General features: G+C 44.1%; 1 protein-coding gene across 6 annotated transcripts in view; it reads right to left on the minus strand.

Annotated features, from left to right (window-relative positions):
• The window catches only part of septin9 (septin 9), a 311,371-nt gene that overhangs the window by 4,266 nt on the left and 287,668 nt on the right, over positions 1–19,437 (minus strand). For all 6 annotated transcript variants that reach the window (XM_033044636.1, XM_033044632.1, XM_033044635.1 and 3 more), the window contains 3 exons: positions 16,201–16,318; positions 8,278–8,373; positions 6,157–6,253 (listed from right to left, as the gene is read on the minus strand). In XM_033044636.1, coding sequence (XP_032900527.1) covers positions 6,157–6,253; positions 8,278–8,373; positions 16,201–16,318 — 311 coding nt within the window. The remainder of the gene's footprint in view (positions 1–6,156; positions 6,254–8,277; positions 8,374–16,200; positions 16,319–19,437) is intronic.

A 19,437-nucleotide genomic window follows, 5' to 3' on the forward strand; every position in this document is an offset into this window, starting at 1 on the left:
TTGCTGTATTGATTAACAAATAGTAAAAGGTCTGGATAGCGTGGATGTGGATGGAATGTGCCCACTAGTGGCAGTCTTGGACCAGAGGGCACAGCCTCAGATTAAAAGGACAGACCTTTAGATAGATGAGGAGGAGTTTCTTTAGCCAGAGGGTGGCAAATCTGTGGAATTAAATGCCACAAATGGCTGAGGAGGCCAAGTCATTGCATATTGACAGGTTCTTGATTAGTAAGTGTCAGGGGTTATGGGGAGAAGGCAGGAGAATGGGGATGAGGAGACAAGATAGATCAGCCAAGATTGAATGCCGCAGTAGACGTGAAGGGCCGAATGGCCCTATAACCTACGAACATGAACTTATGAAAACTAAACTAAAGAGAGAAGAGCATAAGCAAGAAATCAAGGATTGCAACTACATAGATTAAATCAGATATTTTAATAACACAGGAATAATACTGTGTAAAATGACCATGCTCTGTGACATGGTGTTCACAGTGGCGAGAGATGCCTATCAGCACCTTTCTTCCAATTATGTGCAGATTGTGATGCTGAGTGGAGAATAAACAAACTTCTGTTGGTTTTTCTCCAAGAAGGGATCATTAGACTCTGTCCACAGGGAGAACAGCTCAGGGAGGACATTCTACAGAGATTATTCATTCCTCCCTTTCCACTCTCTGGTGATGCCAAGCAGAAATCCAAGGAATTTCGGAGAAAGAAAAAAACTCCTTTGACCTGCAGTGTTTTGGCAATACATTAAATATATATTGGATTTGAACGTAATCCTCTGCCACTTGCATGAGAAGAGCTATCATTTGCAGCAGCATTGTTTAGATTCTAAACTCTCGAATGAGGACGGTGAACCTGAGCTTAGATAGCGTGTTGAAGCAAGGAACTGCAGATGCCGGTTTACCAATGAAAGACACAAATTGCTGGAGTAACTCAGCAGGTCAAGTTACAAAATGCTGGAGTAATTCAGTGGGTCAGGCAGCATCCCTGGAGAACAAGGATAAGGGGCTTTTGAAGTTGGAACCCGACCCAAAATGTCACCTCTCCTTGTTCTCCAGGGATGCTGCCTGACCCACTGAGTTACTACAGAGTTTTGTGTCTATCCTTTAGACTAAAGATACAGCGTGGAAACAGGCCCTTCGGCCCAACAAGTCCGCGATGACCAGTGATCACCCCATACACTAGCACTATCCTACGCACTAGGGACAATTTACAATTTTTATTGAAGTCAATTAACCTGCAAGCCTGTACGTTTGTGGAGTTTGGGTGGAAACCAGAGCAACCGGAGAAAACCCACACGGTCACAGGGAGAACGTACAAACTCCATTAGATAGCATCTGTAGTCAGGATAGAACATGGATTTCTGGCGCTGTAATGCAGTGACTCTACCACTGTACCTCCGTGACGCCCCATGTATTTTGCCCTAAGACATTTGGATTCCAGCAAGTAGATTGGGCTCAACCAGCAAAATTCACCTAAAACCCATCAGGCCGGCACATGAAAGACAACGTGCAGATATTTAGCAAAAAAAAGACGGTATTTTCAGTGCACGAGTGAATGTTGTGGTGATTCCTTACTGCAACCGTACAGGTCACTGGTTGAATTCAACACAGATAATTAATTGGCTGTAAAATGTACTTTTTACCCCAAAGCTATGAAAGTTCAGGGCGGCAGTGACGCAGCTGGTAAAGCTGCTGCCTCACAGCACCAGTGACCCCGGTTCGATCCCGACTACAGGTGCTGTCTATGTGGAGTTTGCACGTTCTCCCAGTGACTGCGTGGGTTTCCTCTGGGTGCACAGTTTTCCTCCCACATCCCAGTGCGGGTTTGTACGTTATTTGGCCCCTGTAAAATTGCCCTGAATGTTTAGGGAGTGGATGGGAAAGTGGGCTAACATAAAACTATTGTGAACAGATGATCGATGGTCATGATGGGCTGAAGGGCGTGGACCTGGTGGGCTGAAGGGCCTGTTTCCATGCTGTATTTCTAAACACTAAACAAATTCGACTTTTCATTCCTTATTTTCATGGGTGTTTTAACAATGCCACAAGATCTCCAAATGAAGACAATTGAAAATAAAATGGTTTGAATGACTCTCAGCAGTTATTTACTGGCTTCAGAATCAGGTCATGAATTCAAGTCCCTCATGAGATTTGAGCACACAAACCAAGGGTGATAATCTGGTACTAACAGAGTTGCACTGTCTGGGCTGTCATATTTTAAACAGAGAAATAAACTGAGGCACTGTCTACTCTTTTAGCCAAAAGATTACATGATTCCATCGTAAAGGAATGGAGGGAGTTATCCCATGTCCTAGTCAATCATTTAATCCTTAATCAACAGCCAGCACAGTGGCACAGAGGTAGAACTGCTGCCTTACAGCGCCAGGGACCCGAGTTCGATCCTGTCACCTGCGTAGGTTTCCTTTGGGTGCACCTGTTTCCTCCCATACTCCAAAAATGCACAGGTTGTAGGTTGATTGGCTTTAGTAAGATTGCAAATTGTCGGTAGTGCATGTAGGATATTGCCAGTGTACAGAGCGATCATTGGTTGGCCCGGGCTCGGTGGGCTAAAGGGCCTGTTTTCATGCTGTATTTCCTAAGTCTAGATTTGAATAATAATCTGGTGGCCATTACCTTTCTGTTTGCGGTGCACACAATCACTATTGTACCTCCTGCTCTATAACAGTACCTATCCTTCAAGAAATATTTTGTTGGCTGTAATCATTGCTTGGGATGCACGAATATCATGAAAGGCTTCTTACAAATCCAAGCTTCTCTTCCCAAGAGGTGTTTGCTTTCCAATTGGCAAAACCTCAGTGGAGGAACTGAATCCCAGAGTGTGAGCAATATTGTGTGAAGTGGAAACACTCCAGACACCGCTCACCTGTCTGAAGGCACTTCAATGGAAACAGTTGGAACGGGGACATCTACTGAAGTGATTTTTAATACATAACAACATTGCATTGAACTGCACAAAGCCAAGTCTCAACATTGCCTGCATAATGAAGTTTATGAAATGGTTGAGACTTGGTAAATGCTGTGATTTTGAAATTTGTAAAAAAAAAATCAAGTTGTTTTCTTTTTAATGAGATTATTATAAACTTTGCTTCTGTTAACAGACCACCGATAGAAGAATAGAATAGAATGGAATGCCTTTTATTGTCATTCAAACAGCTTGGTTTGAACAAAATTGCATTTTCTACAGTCTTACATTACAAAAATAAACCCAAGACCCACACTTAACACAATTTACACATCCATCACAGTGGATCTCCAACATCTCCTCACTGTGATGGAAGGCAAAGTCTTATCTCTTTCCTTTGTTCTTCTCCCGCGGTCCAGCAGTCCAACTGCAGCATCGAGGCGATTGGGGTTCACGATGTTAAAGCCCCCGGCGGGCGATGGTAAGTCCCGCGGCCGTTAAGCCACGCCGGGTGATGTTAGGCCCCGCTCCGAGTCCTTTAAACCCCGCGATTCCAGCGGAAGCTGCCGTTGCGGGAGCACCGAAAAGCGGTCTCCCACCAGGGACCTGCGAGCTCCCGATGTTCCTGTCCACCAGAGCCTCCGAAGCTCCGAAGTCGGGTCGCATCCGCACGCCACCACAGCTCTTCCCGTTCCGAAGACGGCCAGCTCCGCGATGGCAGGTCCGCAGTCTCAGCGACTGGAGCCCTCAGGTTGGTTCCGGTTGGAGGCCGTTGCCGGCTCCACGATGTTAGGCCCAACGACACCGGAGACCCGACAGGGAAAAAGTCGGGTCCCCGTACCGGGAAGAGATTAAACAGTTTCCCCCACCCCACCCCCACATATACACAGTTAAAGAAAAATAATAAAAACTAGAGTCAAGACATACATTTAACGAGACAAAAATGAAAAAGACAGATGGACTGTTGCCGAGCCGCTGCTGTTAGGCGCCGCCACACCAATAGGATCTGTCCTTTTGTAAACTTAGCTGTAGTTCTGATCTCCCAGCCTACCTCCTTATGTCCATTGCACTTAAAAAAAAATCTGCACTTTCTCTTAAAACAAGATTTAAAAGACATTTGGACAGGTACATAGATAGGAAATGTTTTGAGGGAAATGGGACTAGTGTAGATAGGCACCTTGATCATTATGGGCTGAAGGACCTGTTTCCGTGCTGTAATACTCTGACTGTATCACTATAATATGGATTCTTATATTAACACCAAGTACACAAGACATCTTGGGAGTAAAAAAGGTAAATTGAATTAAGCAAATATGATCAATTAAACATGACATGAGAGGTTTTGACAGTCGTAGCTAAGGATTCATTATACAGAATAATCAGGGTGCTTTAGAACTTTGTAGCAAATATATGTCAATAATCTTTTGGTCATTAGTTTAGTTTAGAGATACAGTGCAGAAACAGGCCCTTCGGCCCACTGAGTCCGTGCCGACCAGTGATCCTTGTGCGCTAGCACTGTCCTACACACCTGGGACAATTTACAATTTATACCGACGCCAATTAAACCTACAAACCTGGAGTGTGTGAGGAAACCGAGCACCCGGAGAAAACCCACATGGTCACAGGGAGAACGTACAAAGTCCGTAAAACAGCAGCCGTGGTCAGGCGCTGTAATGCAGCGACTCGACCGCTGCACCACCATGCCGCTCTATGTTTCTTGTCCTAAGACATTTGGATTCCAGCAAGTAGATTGGGTTCAACCAGCAAAATTCACCAAAAACCCATCTGGCCGGCACATGAAAGACAGAACAGTGGCGTGCCCAGATATTGAGCAAAGCAAACAGACGGTGTTTTCAGTGCAAGAGTGAATGCTGTGGTGATGCCTTACTGCAACTGTACAGGTCACTGGTTGAATTTAACACAGATAGTTAACTGGCTGTAAAATGTACTAAATTACCCCAAAGCTATGAAAGTACAAGGTGGCACAGTGAAGTACAGGGAGAACATACAGATTCCATACAGGCGGCACCATTAGTCAGGATCGAACACGGGTCTGTAGCGCTGTAAGACTGCTGAGTCACCATGCCACCCTATTAGATCCTCCCAATTGCCAGGGTCTCATCATGTGCCCTTGGACATATTTTTCTTGACGCCAAGAGTTCATCACATACAGGCCTGCGTTACGTGGAAACAAAGAACTGCAGATGCTGGTCAATACAGAAAAGGACACAAAGTGTTGGAGTAATGCTGTAGGTTGGGCTGCCACTCTGGGAGAACATGGACAGGTGATGCTTCAGGTTGAGACCCTTCTTCGGACTGGCCTGTGATATGGCCTGGGGTGTGGGGAATCAGGGAGTGTGGATGGAAGGAAGCACGTGAGCAAGGCAATCTTGGAAGAAAACAGGTTAGAGTCTGCAAAAGACTTGAGACTGGGGCGGAGGTTCACCTTCCAGCAGGACAACGACCCTAAACATACAGCCAGAGCTACAATGGAATGGTTTAGATCAAAGCATATTCATGTGTTAGAATGGCCCAGTCAAAGTCCAGACCTAAATCCAATTGAGAATCTCTGGCAAGACTTGAAAATTGCTGTTCACAGACGCTCTCCATCCAATCTGACTGAGCTTGAGCTATTTTGCAAAGAAGAATGGGCAAAAATTTCAGTCTCTAGATGTGCAAAGCTGGTAGAGACATACCCCAAAAGACTTGCCGCATTAATTGCAGCGAAAGGTAGTTCTACAAAGTATTGACTCAGGGGGGCTGAATACTTTTGCACGCCACACTTTTCAGTTTTTTATTTGTAAAAAATTTGAAAACCATGTATCATTTTCCTTCCACTTCACAATTATGCGCCACTTTGTGTTGGTCTATCACATAAACTCCCAATAAAATACATTTACGTTTGTGGTTGTAACGTGACAAAATGAGGAAAAGTTCAAGGGGTATGAATACTTTTGCAAGCCACTGTATGTGAACAGTAGAACTGGCAGGACGACTAGGGTGGCGGAGGGGAGGAAAGAGAGTGAATGCAGACGTAACTTGAAATTAGAGAAATCAAATTCATACCGCTGGGTTGTAAGCTGGCCAAGCGAAATATGAGGCGCTGTTCCTCCAATTTGCGTTTGGCCTCACTCTGACAGTGGAGGAAGCCCAGGAAGGAAAGGTCAGCATGGGAATGGGAAGGGTAGTTGAAATGTTTGGTAACTGCGAGATCTCTTTTGAAATTACCTTCAATCGTCCCCCATTTTGTCTTCCGGCCGAGGATTCTCCGTCCATTTACCTGGTACTCCAGGTTACTGCCCACCACAGCAAAAGGCACCATTTCCTGCATAACATGAACATAACATGTGAAACTGTTAATCCTGACTAAAACAGAGAAGCCATAGCACCAAAATTTAATAAGGACTCATGTATTGCTAGGCTATTTTGGTCAAGTCTGATGTGCTCTGCAGAAATAAGACAAGCTTCTGAATGGTGCCAGTAAGTCTAGGGCCCATATCAGTGTTGCATATTCAATTGACAGATGAATGTGATTTCTGCAGAGGACCTCCAAGGAAGTGTAAAATGCATGAAGTTAATTGGATCAATGCAAACTAAGTGTACATATTGTAAATAATGTTGCTAGACAGTTACCCTGCCGTCTGTTGATTGGTTAAAGTGTTGAGTCCCTGGCAGGTTTGTTTGGATTCCAGGGTAAATGTTGCATTATTCAAGTTAAGTTAGCTTCCTCTAGAAGCCTCTCCTGCAGCAATGTAAGGGGGATTCTGTTATTGGTCTGTGTAACTGTCAATAATGTATTGTTGGAATTAATATGTTTGATTAGATTGTAAATAGACCACCCCTCTGTAGTTCGCCCCCTCAAGGTTCGGGGACCTATAAAAGGCAGCCCCCAAGTCCTTTGTTGATCTTCTGGAAGAGTGCTTGGGACTGCGTGACCTTTGGGAGTGTTTCTGCTTGCACGAGGCTAGAAGGGCTTGGCCAGGCAGATACAAGGATCGAACCCGGGGTGGTTTAGGTATCGTATAGGGGAATTTGTTGTGCTATCCAAAAATAAGATTAGTTGTTCCAGTGCTTGAATCAGTGTTTCATTGACTGAACTAGACAGGGGGAAGCTTAGAAGAGCTTATTTACAAAACCAAGGACACTTTCTGTACAAAGGCAAGTTTGTTTCCTTTCTCAAACAAAATAAAGTCCATTTCATAACATATCTATATTATATCAGCACCAGTTGCCTCACTGATTGCAAAAGTGGCTCACAATACATTTTCACCAAAAATTAATTGAGAAGAGGAGATGATTTGCTGTTGAACATTAATTTTAAGCCTTTTATTTTTCATCTTGTCGTGCTTGAGATCGGGATGATGTGACCAGTTGGTGGACTATGACTAATCTTGGGTGATTTTCTCTACTAGATGTGTCCTCTTTTATTTTGTTGTTAACCACATTGGATTTCTGTCATATATACGCTTGATGCAATTGCATGTACATTTCATACGGCACGGTGTAACAGTGGTGTAGTCGCTGCCTTACGGTGCCAGAGAACCGGTTCAATCTGACCACGGGTGCTGTCTGTACGGAGCTTGTACGTTCTCCCCGTGACCCTGTGGGTTTTCCCTGGGTGATCCAGTCTCCTCCCACTCTTCCAAGACGTACAGGTTTGTAAGTTAATTGGAAATTGTCCTTAGTGTGTAGGATAGTGATAGTGCATAGGGATCGCTGGTGCACTTGGTGGGCCGGAAGGCCTGTTTCCGTGCTGCATCCCTAAACTAAAAAACTAAATATAATATTCTATTTCTCAAGCCCGCACGATGACAATTAAATGTAGGCAATTAAAAACCTTGACTCTCCAAGATTTTTACGGGTCGAGTCAGTCTGACCCAATCCAGCCACCACTTCACAATCCCTCTCAGTAAAAGCAAAGCAAATTATCACTCGGAAACAATCAGTGAATAGGATTTTTGGCCAAGTACTACTTGAATCCAAAAAAAATGTGGAGTTCAATCTGTATATTTGCTTATAAATTAAGACGTCAGTGTTTGAAACCAATTGCCAGGCCAGCAGAAGTAATGAGTGTAAATCAATCTGGTTACTTCAGAGAATCAGTGCTAAAATGGTGGAAATTAGCCAAATAAACAACACATTGAAGGGGGTTACATTAAGATTAAAAATGAATGCATTTGATAACCATCTATTTATTTTTGCAAGTTTTAACAAAGTCAATATGTGAGTTGTGGGTTAACTACACAAAATAGTGAATTTCATTAACGTCACATCAACTAAGACATTCTATTTTCTAAGACATTCTACAAACTTCAGATTTGGGGATTGGAAGTAACAAATTTTACCCACTCTAATTTTGTCATTTAATAGTCGATCTTCCGCATCTTCATCAAATTGTTTTTGAGGATAGACATCAATGTCATGCTTCTGAAGGTCTTTTTTGATCTGCAAAAAAAACAATAAGTTCTTCATTTTGATGCAGCTGCTTGTGGTACAGATTGATGTCAACTCTTTTGATGCTTGTTGACTTGCGTTCCAACTGCAGGAAATGCATTATTAATCTCGCTTGTAATCAATTCTCCAACTCCTTTGATGCTAATTTCCAGATATATCTCGGCAGACCATGCAGCCTTGTGAAGTTTGCGCAAGAGGACACAAGTCTTGTGGAGCTATTTGTCATAATAACCGACAGTGTATTGTAAGGTATCAGATGCTGCACTCAGTTACAAACGTCACAAAAACGTCATACCTCTCTCCACCTCTGTCCCCGCCCCTCTAACATCCCCTCCCCCCCTTCCCGCCCTCCCCGCTCTCCTCCCACTCCCCACTCTCCTCCCCCTCCCCATCCCCCTCTCTCTCCCCCTTCCCCCCTCTCCCACCCCTTCCCCTCTCTCCTCTCCCTCCTCAATCTCTCCCCTTTCCTTCTCCCCACCCTCCCCTCTCCCCACCCTCCCCTCTCCCCCCTCCCCCCGCCTGTGTGTTTGGGGGGTGGTTAGTGTGAGTGTGACGCCGTAGCCCCCCCACCCCATCCGCAAAGGCGCTTTGGGGAAACAGACCCAACGGGTCTGCACTTGGTCTAGTTCCTTTTAAAAGTACAAAATACTTGTGCTGTAACACCAGGGGATAAGTGGTCAACCAAGAAAACCAAGACTAATGCCAAAGCAGTGTTTAAGCTACCTATACATACTTATGCTATAGGACATTAACTAACTTAAATAATTAATTTAAAAAATAATAATAATAAAAAGGAACAGGTGGCACCTGTGTAGGAAGGAACTGCAGATGCTGGTTTATACCAAAGATAGGCACAAATGCTAGAGTAACTCAGTGGGTCAGGCAGCATCTCTGGAGAAAAGGAATCGGTGACGTTTCGGGTCGAGACCCTTCTTCAGGTTCTTCTTCAGCTGCAAGAAGGGCCTCGACCCAAAATGTCACCTATTCCTTTTCTCCAAAGATGCTGCCTGGCCCGCTGAGTTCAGTATTTTGTGCCTATCTTCACTATAACCGTTGATCGTTACAGTTTCCCATTTAAGCAGCTGATTTCAATGTTGTGTAAACTAGAAGAAACTCTCCCCGCTACCTTCTTCCCCACAACCAACCCCCCCATCCTGCCATTCCCCTGTGGCCCACTTGTACATGATCACATCTATTTCTCCCCTTCCAGTTATAGTCCTTCCTCTAGCTTCAGAATTGGCAACTCTTTGAACCTTTATCTCACGCCTGTCTTTTGGCCTTTGGTCACCATCTGACTGTCACCCCACCCCCACCCCCATCTGTATCAGGCTTTGTCCTGCCCCTCCTGTCTTCCAACTTAGTATCCCCTCCTCCCCCCCTACAATCAGCCTGAAGAACAGTCCCGACCCAAAACATCACCTATCCATGTTCTCCAGAGATGCTGTCTGACCCGCTGAGTTACTCCAGTAGTTTGTGTCATGTGGTGTACACCAGTATTTGTAATTCCTTTTTATCCAACATTTTCAATGCTTCCTTGCTCCCAAGATGGTCATATTAAAAATCATGCATACCATGCGGATTTATTCCACAAAACACAGATTAATTTACATTACATAGAAACAAGAACAGAAAACAAGACTAAATGAGAATTATCATGCTGTCCCTAGAATTATTTCAGCTGGGATTGAATTAGATTTGGCAAAACAATCTAAATTTTACATTCAATATGTCTACTTAACGTGTCAATTAATACAACTCGATCTCCCTTCATTAAAGAATCACCAGAGCTCGGGGAATACATTAAAACCCTCGAAATGTAGAAAAGAGGAAACTGTTTACAGAAAAAGACACACAGTGCTGGAGTAACTCAGCAGGTCAGGCAGCATCTATTTCAGGAGAACATCTAAAGAAAGGTCCTGACCTGAAACGTAACCAGTGCATTTTCTCCAGAGATGCTGCCTGGCCCGCTGAGTGACCAGCACCTTTGGTATAAAGCAGCATCTTGTTATTACATAGGTGACGTTTTGGATTAGGATAGACAAAAATGCTGGAGAAACTCAGCGGGTGAGGCAGAATCTATGGTGCGAAGGAAATAGGCAACGTTTCGGGTCGAAACCCTTCTTCAGACTCTTTTAGAAACATAGAAACATAGAAATTAGGTGCAGGAGTAGGCCATTCGGCCCTTCGAGCCTGCACCGCCATTCAATATGATCATGGCTGATCATCCAACTCAGTATCCCGTACCTGCCTTCTCTCCATACCCTCTGATCCCCTTAGCCACAAGGGCCACATCTAACTCCCTCTTAAATATAGCCAATGAACTGGCCTCGACTACCCTCTGTGGCAGGGAGTTCCAGAGATTCACCACTCTCTGTGTGAAAAAAGTTCTTCTCATCTCGGTTTTAAAGGATTTCCCCCTTATCCTTAAGCTGTGACCCCTTGTCCTGGACTTCCCCAACATCGGGAGCAATCTTCCTGCATCTAGCCTGTCCAACCCCTTAAGAATTTTGTAAGTTTCTATAAGATCCCCTCTCAATCTCCTAAATTTTGGATTGGGATGCTGCCTGACCCAGTTATTCCAGCACTTTGTGCCTTTTAAAAATAAATTAAATCCTTGTACGTTGGTCGGCATGGGCAAGTTGGGCCAAAGGGCTGGTTCCACACTGTGCAATTCTATGGCTCGCTGCTTTGTGTTCTTTACCAGTAAAGGAAATCATCACCTAAAAGATTTGTGAAGACAAAAGATTGCTAAAAATTGTGTTTTTTACCCATTTCCTCTCTAGCAAATCTCTGCAATCACGATATGTTCTACTCCCTCACTACCTGATAACTCCACTCACCAATCTGCAAGTGTTGTCCACAGACATTATCAGCAATGTGCAGCAGTTGCTACTATCTGGTATTACGATGTTAGCCTGGCCGCTCTCCTCACAAGCATCAGTTAACTATAAGGTGGAGATATTATGAACAGATAAGAGACAGAGACACAGGATTGCTGAGATATTGCTGACATATGCGTCGGAGATGAAGGAGTTTTAAACTATGTCAGTGTAGAATGGGATGGTAATTGTACTGAGGACAGAGAAGGGATTGTGCCCGGATCAACTGTTTTGATGAGTGAATCCTTTTCATGCAATTGCATTTTAAAAATAAATAATATAAATCTCTGATTTTGGACTTTGTGTTGAATACAAAATTCAGGAAGGGTGGCAGTGGTGTTGCTCCCTTACAGCGCCAGAGATCCGGGTTAGATCTTGACTACAGTGAGATTCTTTCTTTTGCATACAGATCAGTAAGATTATTGCCATTCATAAGTACCATACCCGATTAAGTACTGAACGCATTGAAACAGCCCTCCGAGTCCTATGCAAGTGGCGCCAGGTTTTGGTGCCATTGCTACAGTTGGTCTTAAAGGCCTGTTGCAGCCGTCGCCTCCGTCCGGATAGTGAAGTAAACCATCGTCCCTCTCTCGCCCGGCTGCCTTCAACCTTCGTGCCCCTGGGAGATGGGCACAGATGGTAAGACCCCCAGGTGACCTTACTGGCCCTTTATCCAACATCCAAGCGGATAACTGGCAATAACAGACACCATTCCCATATCCCCCCCTGTAGTTCATTATAACAAGGGTTGTCTGTAATGCTAAACCCAGAGAGCACACTAATCCTTCGCAATGTGATAGAGAAGCAGTGACAAACATAACCTGTGAGGTAACGTTGCAGGTATACAAGACGTTGATCAGACCCCATTTAGAGTATTGTGTTCAGTTCTGGGCCCCATGTCATAGGAAAGGTGTTGTTAAGTTGGAAACGGCACAGAGAAGAATTACAAAGGTGTTGCCAGAAATCGAAGGTTTGAGCTCCAGGGAGAGGTTGAGCAGGCTGGGACTCCTTGGAGCGCAGGTGGATGAGTCTCTTGTCCAGTGTAGGAGAATTGAGAACCAGGGGACATAGAATCGCACAGGGGTTTAAGGAGAAGTGGGAAAGATTTCATAGGAATTTGAGGGGTAACCTTTATACACAATGGGTGGTGGATGTATGGAGCGAGCTGCCGGTGGAGGTAGTTGAGGCAGGGACTATCGCAACATTTAAGAAGCAATTAGACAGGTAAATTGGTAGTGTAGAAAGGAACTGCAGATGCTGGTTTAAACTGAAGATGGACTCAAAATGCTGGAGTAACTCAGCGGGACTGGCAGCATCTCTGGAGAGAAGGAATGGGTGATGTTGCGGGTTGAGACCCTTCTTTAGAATGAAAGTCATGGGGAAGGGAAATGAGAGATATAGACGATGATGTAGGGAGATATAGAACAAATGAATGAAAGATATGCAAAAAAGTAAAAATGATGAAGGAAACAGGTCATTGTTAGCTGGAGCTAGGTGAGAACGAAAAGCTGGTCTGACGGGTGGGGGAGGGATGGAGAGAGAGGGAATGCAGGGGTGACTTGAAGTTAGATAAATCAATTTTCATACCACTGGGTTGTAAGCCGCCCAAGCAAAAATGAGATGCTGTTCCTCCAATTTGAGTTTAGCCTCACTCTGACAATGGAGGAGGCTAGGACAGAAGGGTCAGTGTGGGGATGGGAAGGGGAAGTGGCTAGCAACCGGGAGATCGGGTAGGTCCAGGTGGACTGAGCGAAGGTGATCAGCGAAACAATCACCCTGTCTGCATTTGGTCTCGCCGATGTACGAGTCCCCATCTTGAACAACGGATACAGTAGATGAGGTTGGAGGAGGTGCAAGTGGGCCTCTGCCGAACCTGAAAGGACTGACGGGGTCCCTGGACAGAGTTGAGGGAGAAAGTATAGGGACAGGTGTTGCATCTCCTGCGGTTGCAGGAGGAGGCACCTGGGGAAGTGGTGGTTTGGATGGGAAGGGATGGGTTAAAGGATAGGACAGGTGTAAAGGAATATGGGCCAAGTGCAGGCAAGTGGGACTAGCGTAGATGGGACATGTTGGCCAGTGTGGGCAAGTTGGACCGAAGGGCCTGTTTCCATGCAGTATGACTAGATCTGTGGTTGAAGAATTACTGGGATGGAGTGGAGTTAATTGCATGGACTGGGTTTTGAGCAGAGATTTAATAAGTTTAAAGCCAGTGGGTTTATATGAGTCACTAGGGGGGGGGGAAACTGTTGGAATTTTTTTTAGAGATTAGAAACTGAATTAAATTTTAAAAATGTCTGTACCATGCATATTATCTGATCAGTTTTGCCTAGGTCCAAGATTGGCTCAGTAAGTCGTGTCTACTGGCACTTATAGTCGATGACCCCAGTAGCAATTACCAGATTTAACTGGATGCATCTTAACAGCTCAAACATTTTCCTTTTATGGGATTCTGAAATATAGATCCTTACAGCTAAGAATGCAAGTTTACTGGAAGAAATACAACCACATAGTTCAACAGAAAAGTGAACAGATCAGTTATTTTCATTTCCTCGCAAGATGGTTTATAACTATCTGAGTAAGTTTGGGAATACCAATAGTTCTTGGATTCAGAAATACAGCCCCGATTGGGAATAATGCTGTAATTAGTAATGCTTTTTTGAAGTGGCATTGAAACTAATTTTGGTTTGTGAAAAACAGTTCTCACTGAGAGAGCAAACGTTTTTGTAATCCATAATTTAACTGAATTGTGGGAATTTTTCACACCAAAAAAAGTTATTGAGCAGGATTTAGTTATTCTCAAAAGAAGTGGGCGGCACAGTGGCAGAGTTGCTACCTTGCTGCCACAGAGAACCCGGTCCGATCGATCGTGACTATGGGTGGTGTGTGTGCAGAGTTGCTACGCTCTCTCTGTGACCACGTGGGTTTCCCCCCAGCTGCTCCGGTTTCGTCCCACACTCCAGAGACGTTCAGGTTTGTAGGTTCATTTGCTTCTGTAAATTGTCCCGAGCCTGTAGGATAGAACTAGTGTACGGGTGATCATTGGTCGGCGCGGAGCCAGTGGACTGAAGAGCCTGTTCTCACGCTGTATCTCTAAACTAAAACTAAACTTAAAGTGGTTTGGGCTGCGTCTGTGAAAGAAATAGACAGATGATGCTTCAGGTCGGGACACTTCTACAGACTGAAAAATGACCCTAATCTGAAATTGAAATGTCATCTGACCAGTCCCTATAAAAAAAAACATGTGTAAACTGCCCCCCCCCCCTGGTGCATAGGAGATGAGAAAGTAGGATAACATAGAACTAGTATGAATGGGTGATCGATGGTTGGTGTGGGCTCGATGGGCCGAAAGGCCTGTGTCCATGCTGTTTCTTTCAGTCAATTTAACTAATCAATAATCTGTCACTGTTTATTCACTGATCTATCACAGCTATTGTGTTTTACAGCACGGAAACAGGCCCTTCGACCCTACTTGTCCAAATCAAATAAGAAGTCCCTCTAAGCTATCTCTGATCGATGGTTGACGTGGACTTGATGGGCCGAAGAGCCCACGTCCATGTTGTATCTTTTTTTCTTTCATCCATCCAAATGGGATCATTCCAGTTAAGGACACCAGAGGGCTTTTAGAATGAAATGATCCAAACTCATGGGATGAATCATCTTGAAACATCTGCTTATCAACTAATAATTATACATTGAAAATGCATAAAAATAATAAATCTAGTTTGTGCTTTTTTTTGTAGACAAAAAGACGCATTCCATTTATTTTTGTTGGTGTCACTGGCAGATCAATGTCCGATAAGCTGCTTAAGCTGTTCAATGGACCGACTGCTGAATTTAATTAATAATAATTTTTTTAACTTTTTTTTAATAACTTTTCTAAAAAAGTAACTTTGGGGTGGCTCAGTGGTAAAGTTGTGCCAGAGACCAGGGTTCGATCCTGACTACGGGTGCTGGTCTCTGGCACTGTGCGACAGCAACTCTACCGTAAAGCAGCTTTGGCAGCTCCTTGTTTCAAAATAGATTATCTGCACCAGACTGTGAAGCAACAGAGATGAAGCAAGCAGAGATGAAAGAGATAATGATGTATGGTCAATTAAGCCTGATAAAGACTCAAGGAACAATGAGTCTGGAGGAGGTATTGATGGCAATTGTTGAATGATTGTTGGCAGCTCTTGGGGGAAGAAAGAAAACAATGGCTCATTACTTAAATTGGAATGGAGAGTTGACTTTGGAAAGCTGAAATATCCTTTGTCGGAAAGATAAGGCACTGTTGCTCAATTTCCAACGAACCTCCCTCGGTGGAGCAGTCGGGGAATGTGTGAACAGAATCCAAGGTGCCGGACCTGCCGAGCATTTCCAACACGTTCAGTTTCATTGCAGCTCTGTTAAAATGGGCACTTCCATTCGTACAAGAGGTGAAAAGTAAAGCTGATTAGGGCTCAGTCTTATCCTACTGATTAAAATAAAGCAAATCCACATCAAAAGCATTTTGTTTTCAGAGTTGGGCAATTAAAAATAAATACTCTGACTTCCACCCTGTCGAACTGTTTGTATCGTGTCCTATAACCTTGTTTATGGAGGTCCAACTGCAACTAATGGACACGTGAAACACATAATCTAAAGAGAGTAGAAAGGAACTGCAAATGCTGGTTTATACCGAAGATAAAGACAAAGTGCTGGAGTAACTCAAGTGGACATAACAACTGTTATGTAAAGTCATAAAATAACTAAATGTACCTGCCAGTAAGTCCCACGATTCCTGTTTATATTCCCAGCTTCCAAAATACAGCAGAGACGGACTCAAAATAAATCTGCATTTTTCCTTCAGGCAATAGAAATCACCTCAGCGGTGGAGGGCAAGATAATGGAAAGGAAACGTTGCCACATTCATGGACAATTATGGGGTTTAAGATGTTTTTTTGAAAAGAAATTGGCTTACCTTTTCCTTGAAGAAGTCCCGCTCTTCCAGCGTTAAAGTGTCTGCTTTTGCGATGACGGCGACAATGTTCACCACCTTGCTCAGCCGCCTCATAAATTCTATGTCTAAGGTTCGAAGACTGGGGCGGAATGAGAAGAAGGAATTGCTTTAATACAACATTCTGCAAGTGCATGCATCTTTAACTTGCATTTGAAAGCCACACAAAGATATTCAGCAAAACACAAAATGCTGGAGTAACTCAACGGGTCAGGCCAGTTCTTGGTATCTCCAAAAAGCTATAGCATTATATTATATAGTAATGTAGTTTGGCTTAGTTTAGTTTATTGTTTATTAGACAATAAACTTTTGTTATGTGCTATCCTGTCATTGAAAAGACTAGATATGATTATATCCAAGCTGTCTGCAGTGTACAGAAATACTCATTTTTTATTTGTCGACCTAAATATTACCCCTACGTTCCAAAGTCTTCAACTTTAGTTATGCGAGGATGTAGTCACGGAGTTATACAGCACAGAAACAGGCCCTTCAGCCCAACTTGCCCATGCCGACTAAGATGCCCCATCTGCACTAGTCCCACTTACCTGCATTTGGCCCATATCCTTCTAAACTTTTCCTATCCATGTACCCGCCTTATTTATGTCTTTAAAAAATAATCTTTCAATTTAGGAATCAGGGGATCTGGGGAAAATAAATAGGATGATTCCCTCCAGAACACAGATCCGTACTATTACTCATACTGTCAGGGCACCGAGCATTTGGTCAGCTCAGTTATATTGAAGGATTAATAAGATGTCAAGTGACTTGTAACGCCAAAGAGACAGAAGCTGAGAGTCTTATGGATGTCTTTATAACAATAAATTTAGATTACAAATTGAGAGAGCAATTTTGTAGACAAAATAGTGTTGGTTCACATGTTTAATAAACATATGTGTCACTTTAGACTTTTGAGATACAGGGTAGAAACAGGCCCTTCGGCCCGCCGAGTCTGTGCTAACCAATGATCCCCGTGCACTAGCACTATCCTACACACTGGGAACAATTTTACAACTTACCAAAGCTAATTAACCTACCAACCTGGACGTCTTTGGAATGTGCGAGGAAACGGGAGCACCCGGGGAAAACACACGCGGTCATATTGAGAACGTGTAAACTCCATACAGACAGCACCCGTAGTCAGGTTCGAACCTGGGTCTCTGGCACTGTAAAGGCAGCAACACTATCGCAGCACCACTGAGCCGCCCATGTTGCCGAAAAATGAAATCATGACGTTGCACATTTTAGAGGTGCCGGTAAGCTCAGCAGCGTGTACCATCACTAAAAAACACTGCCCTCACCACATACTCACAGTGCTGGGCAAGAGCCCATTTCATAGCAGATAATCAGGCTGTTTAGTAAATATCGTGTTTGAGGGACACAGTTTTGTTTTAAAACTTATTATGACAAGAAATATTTTGATGACTTTAAACTATAGGTCACGCTAAATGTGGCACGGTGGTGCAGCGGTAGAGTTGCTGCCTTACAGCGCCAGAGACCTGGGTTTGCCCCTGACTGCGGGTGCGGTCTGTATGGAGTTTGTACAGGGTGGGTGCTCTGGTTTCCTCCCACATTCCAGACCTATGGCTTTGTAGGTTAATTGGCTTCGGTAAGAATTATAAATTGTCCGTTGTGTGTGCTAATGCATGGGGTGATCGCTGATTGGCGCGGACGTGGTAGGCCGAAGAGCCTGGTCTGTATCTCTAAACTAAAAAACAAAAAAAACCCTGAACTTTACGTGCACGGTGCAATTTTCCTAATGCCTTACCACCTTAATAGCGGATATGCTTTAAGCTGACAATAACAGAACATTAGAAGATGATGTGAAGGCCAGCTTACGACATCCACCTCCATTTCCCTTCGTCAATTCCTGTGTTTGGACTGTTGATCACTAAAAGTAGTTTCCTTTCACCATAGTTATTACAATGAACCCAAGCCTAACCAGAAAGGTGACAGATTAAAGAGCTCATCAACATGGCAAATCCTCGTGACGTTGATAATTCCTGAAAAAGTGGATATTCTTAATTGGATAGTTTCCATTCACGCCCAAAAGAAATGCTTACTTAAAACTGTAACCAATACAATTTGGTTCAGATGGTCCTTTAGATTTGCCCTTGAGAAGGGGACTTTGATGCTGAGATTTATTAGCTGTAATTCTACGTGTATGGCTAGTTTCCAACTGGAAACATCAAAAAGGAAGCAGGATTGTGATGAGAACAATTCACAGAGAGACCTCGTGAGTGTAAATCCTTCAGAGCGTGAAATCTGGGCTTGCGCATTGCCCCTGGTGCGAGAGACTCAATGCATAAGGTGCCTGTTATCTAGGTTATGGCAACACAACCCTGACAGTTGTACTGAATGAGGATAATGGGTGTGGTGGGAGAAACATAGGAAATAGGTGCAGGAGTAGGCCATTCGGCTCTTCAAGCCAGCACCGACATTCATATATGATCATGGCTTTACCCCGTTCCTGCTTTCTCCCCTTGATTCCGTTAGCCCTAAGAGCTAAATCTAACTCTCTCCTGAATGCAATGAGGTATTCACAAAGGTGCCCAATGTCTTCATGGGTTAATAAATTAGACGAATGAGGCAAAGGAGAAGTGAAAGGGCAACACTGCTAGATATTTGACACAAGGAACTGCAAATGCTGGAATCTTTAATATGACACAATGTGCTGCAGTAACTCAGTGGGTCAGGCAACATCTGTGGAGGACATGGATTTTAGTTTCGTTTCGTTTAGAGATACAGTGCCGAAAGAGGTCCATCGGCCCACCGAGTCCACACCGACCAGTGATCCCCGCACATTAACACGACCCTACACACACAATACGGACAATTTGACATTTATACCAGGTCAATTAACCTATAAACCTGCATGTCTTTGGAGTGTGGGTGGAAACTGAAGATCTCGGAGAAAGCCCATGCGGTCACGAGGAGAATGTATAAACTCCATTCAGACAGCACTCGTGGTCGGGATCGGATCCGGGTCTCCGGCGCTGAAAGCGCTGTAAGACAACAACTCTACTGCTGTGCCACCGTGCCGCCCAGATAGGCAAGGCCCATCAGCCCATCGAGTCCACACCGACCAGTACCTTCTGCCCGATGGGAACAGGTGGAAGAAGGAATGACCGGGGTAGGACAGTGCTTTGATCATTTTCTCAGGAGGCGTGAAGTATAGATGGAGTCACTGGTGGGGAGCCCAGT

The sequence above is a fragment of the Amblyraja radiata genome, chromosome 26 (assembly GCF_010909765.2).
Source record: "Amblyraja radiata isolate CabotCenter1 chromosome 26, sAmbRad1.1.pri, whole genome shotgun sequence".
Taxonomy (NCBI): Eukaryota; Metazoa; Chordata; class Chondrichthyes; order Rajiformes; family Rajidae; genus Amblyraja; species Amblyraja radiata.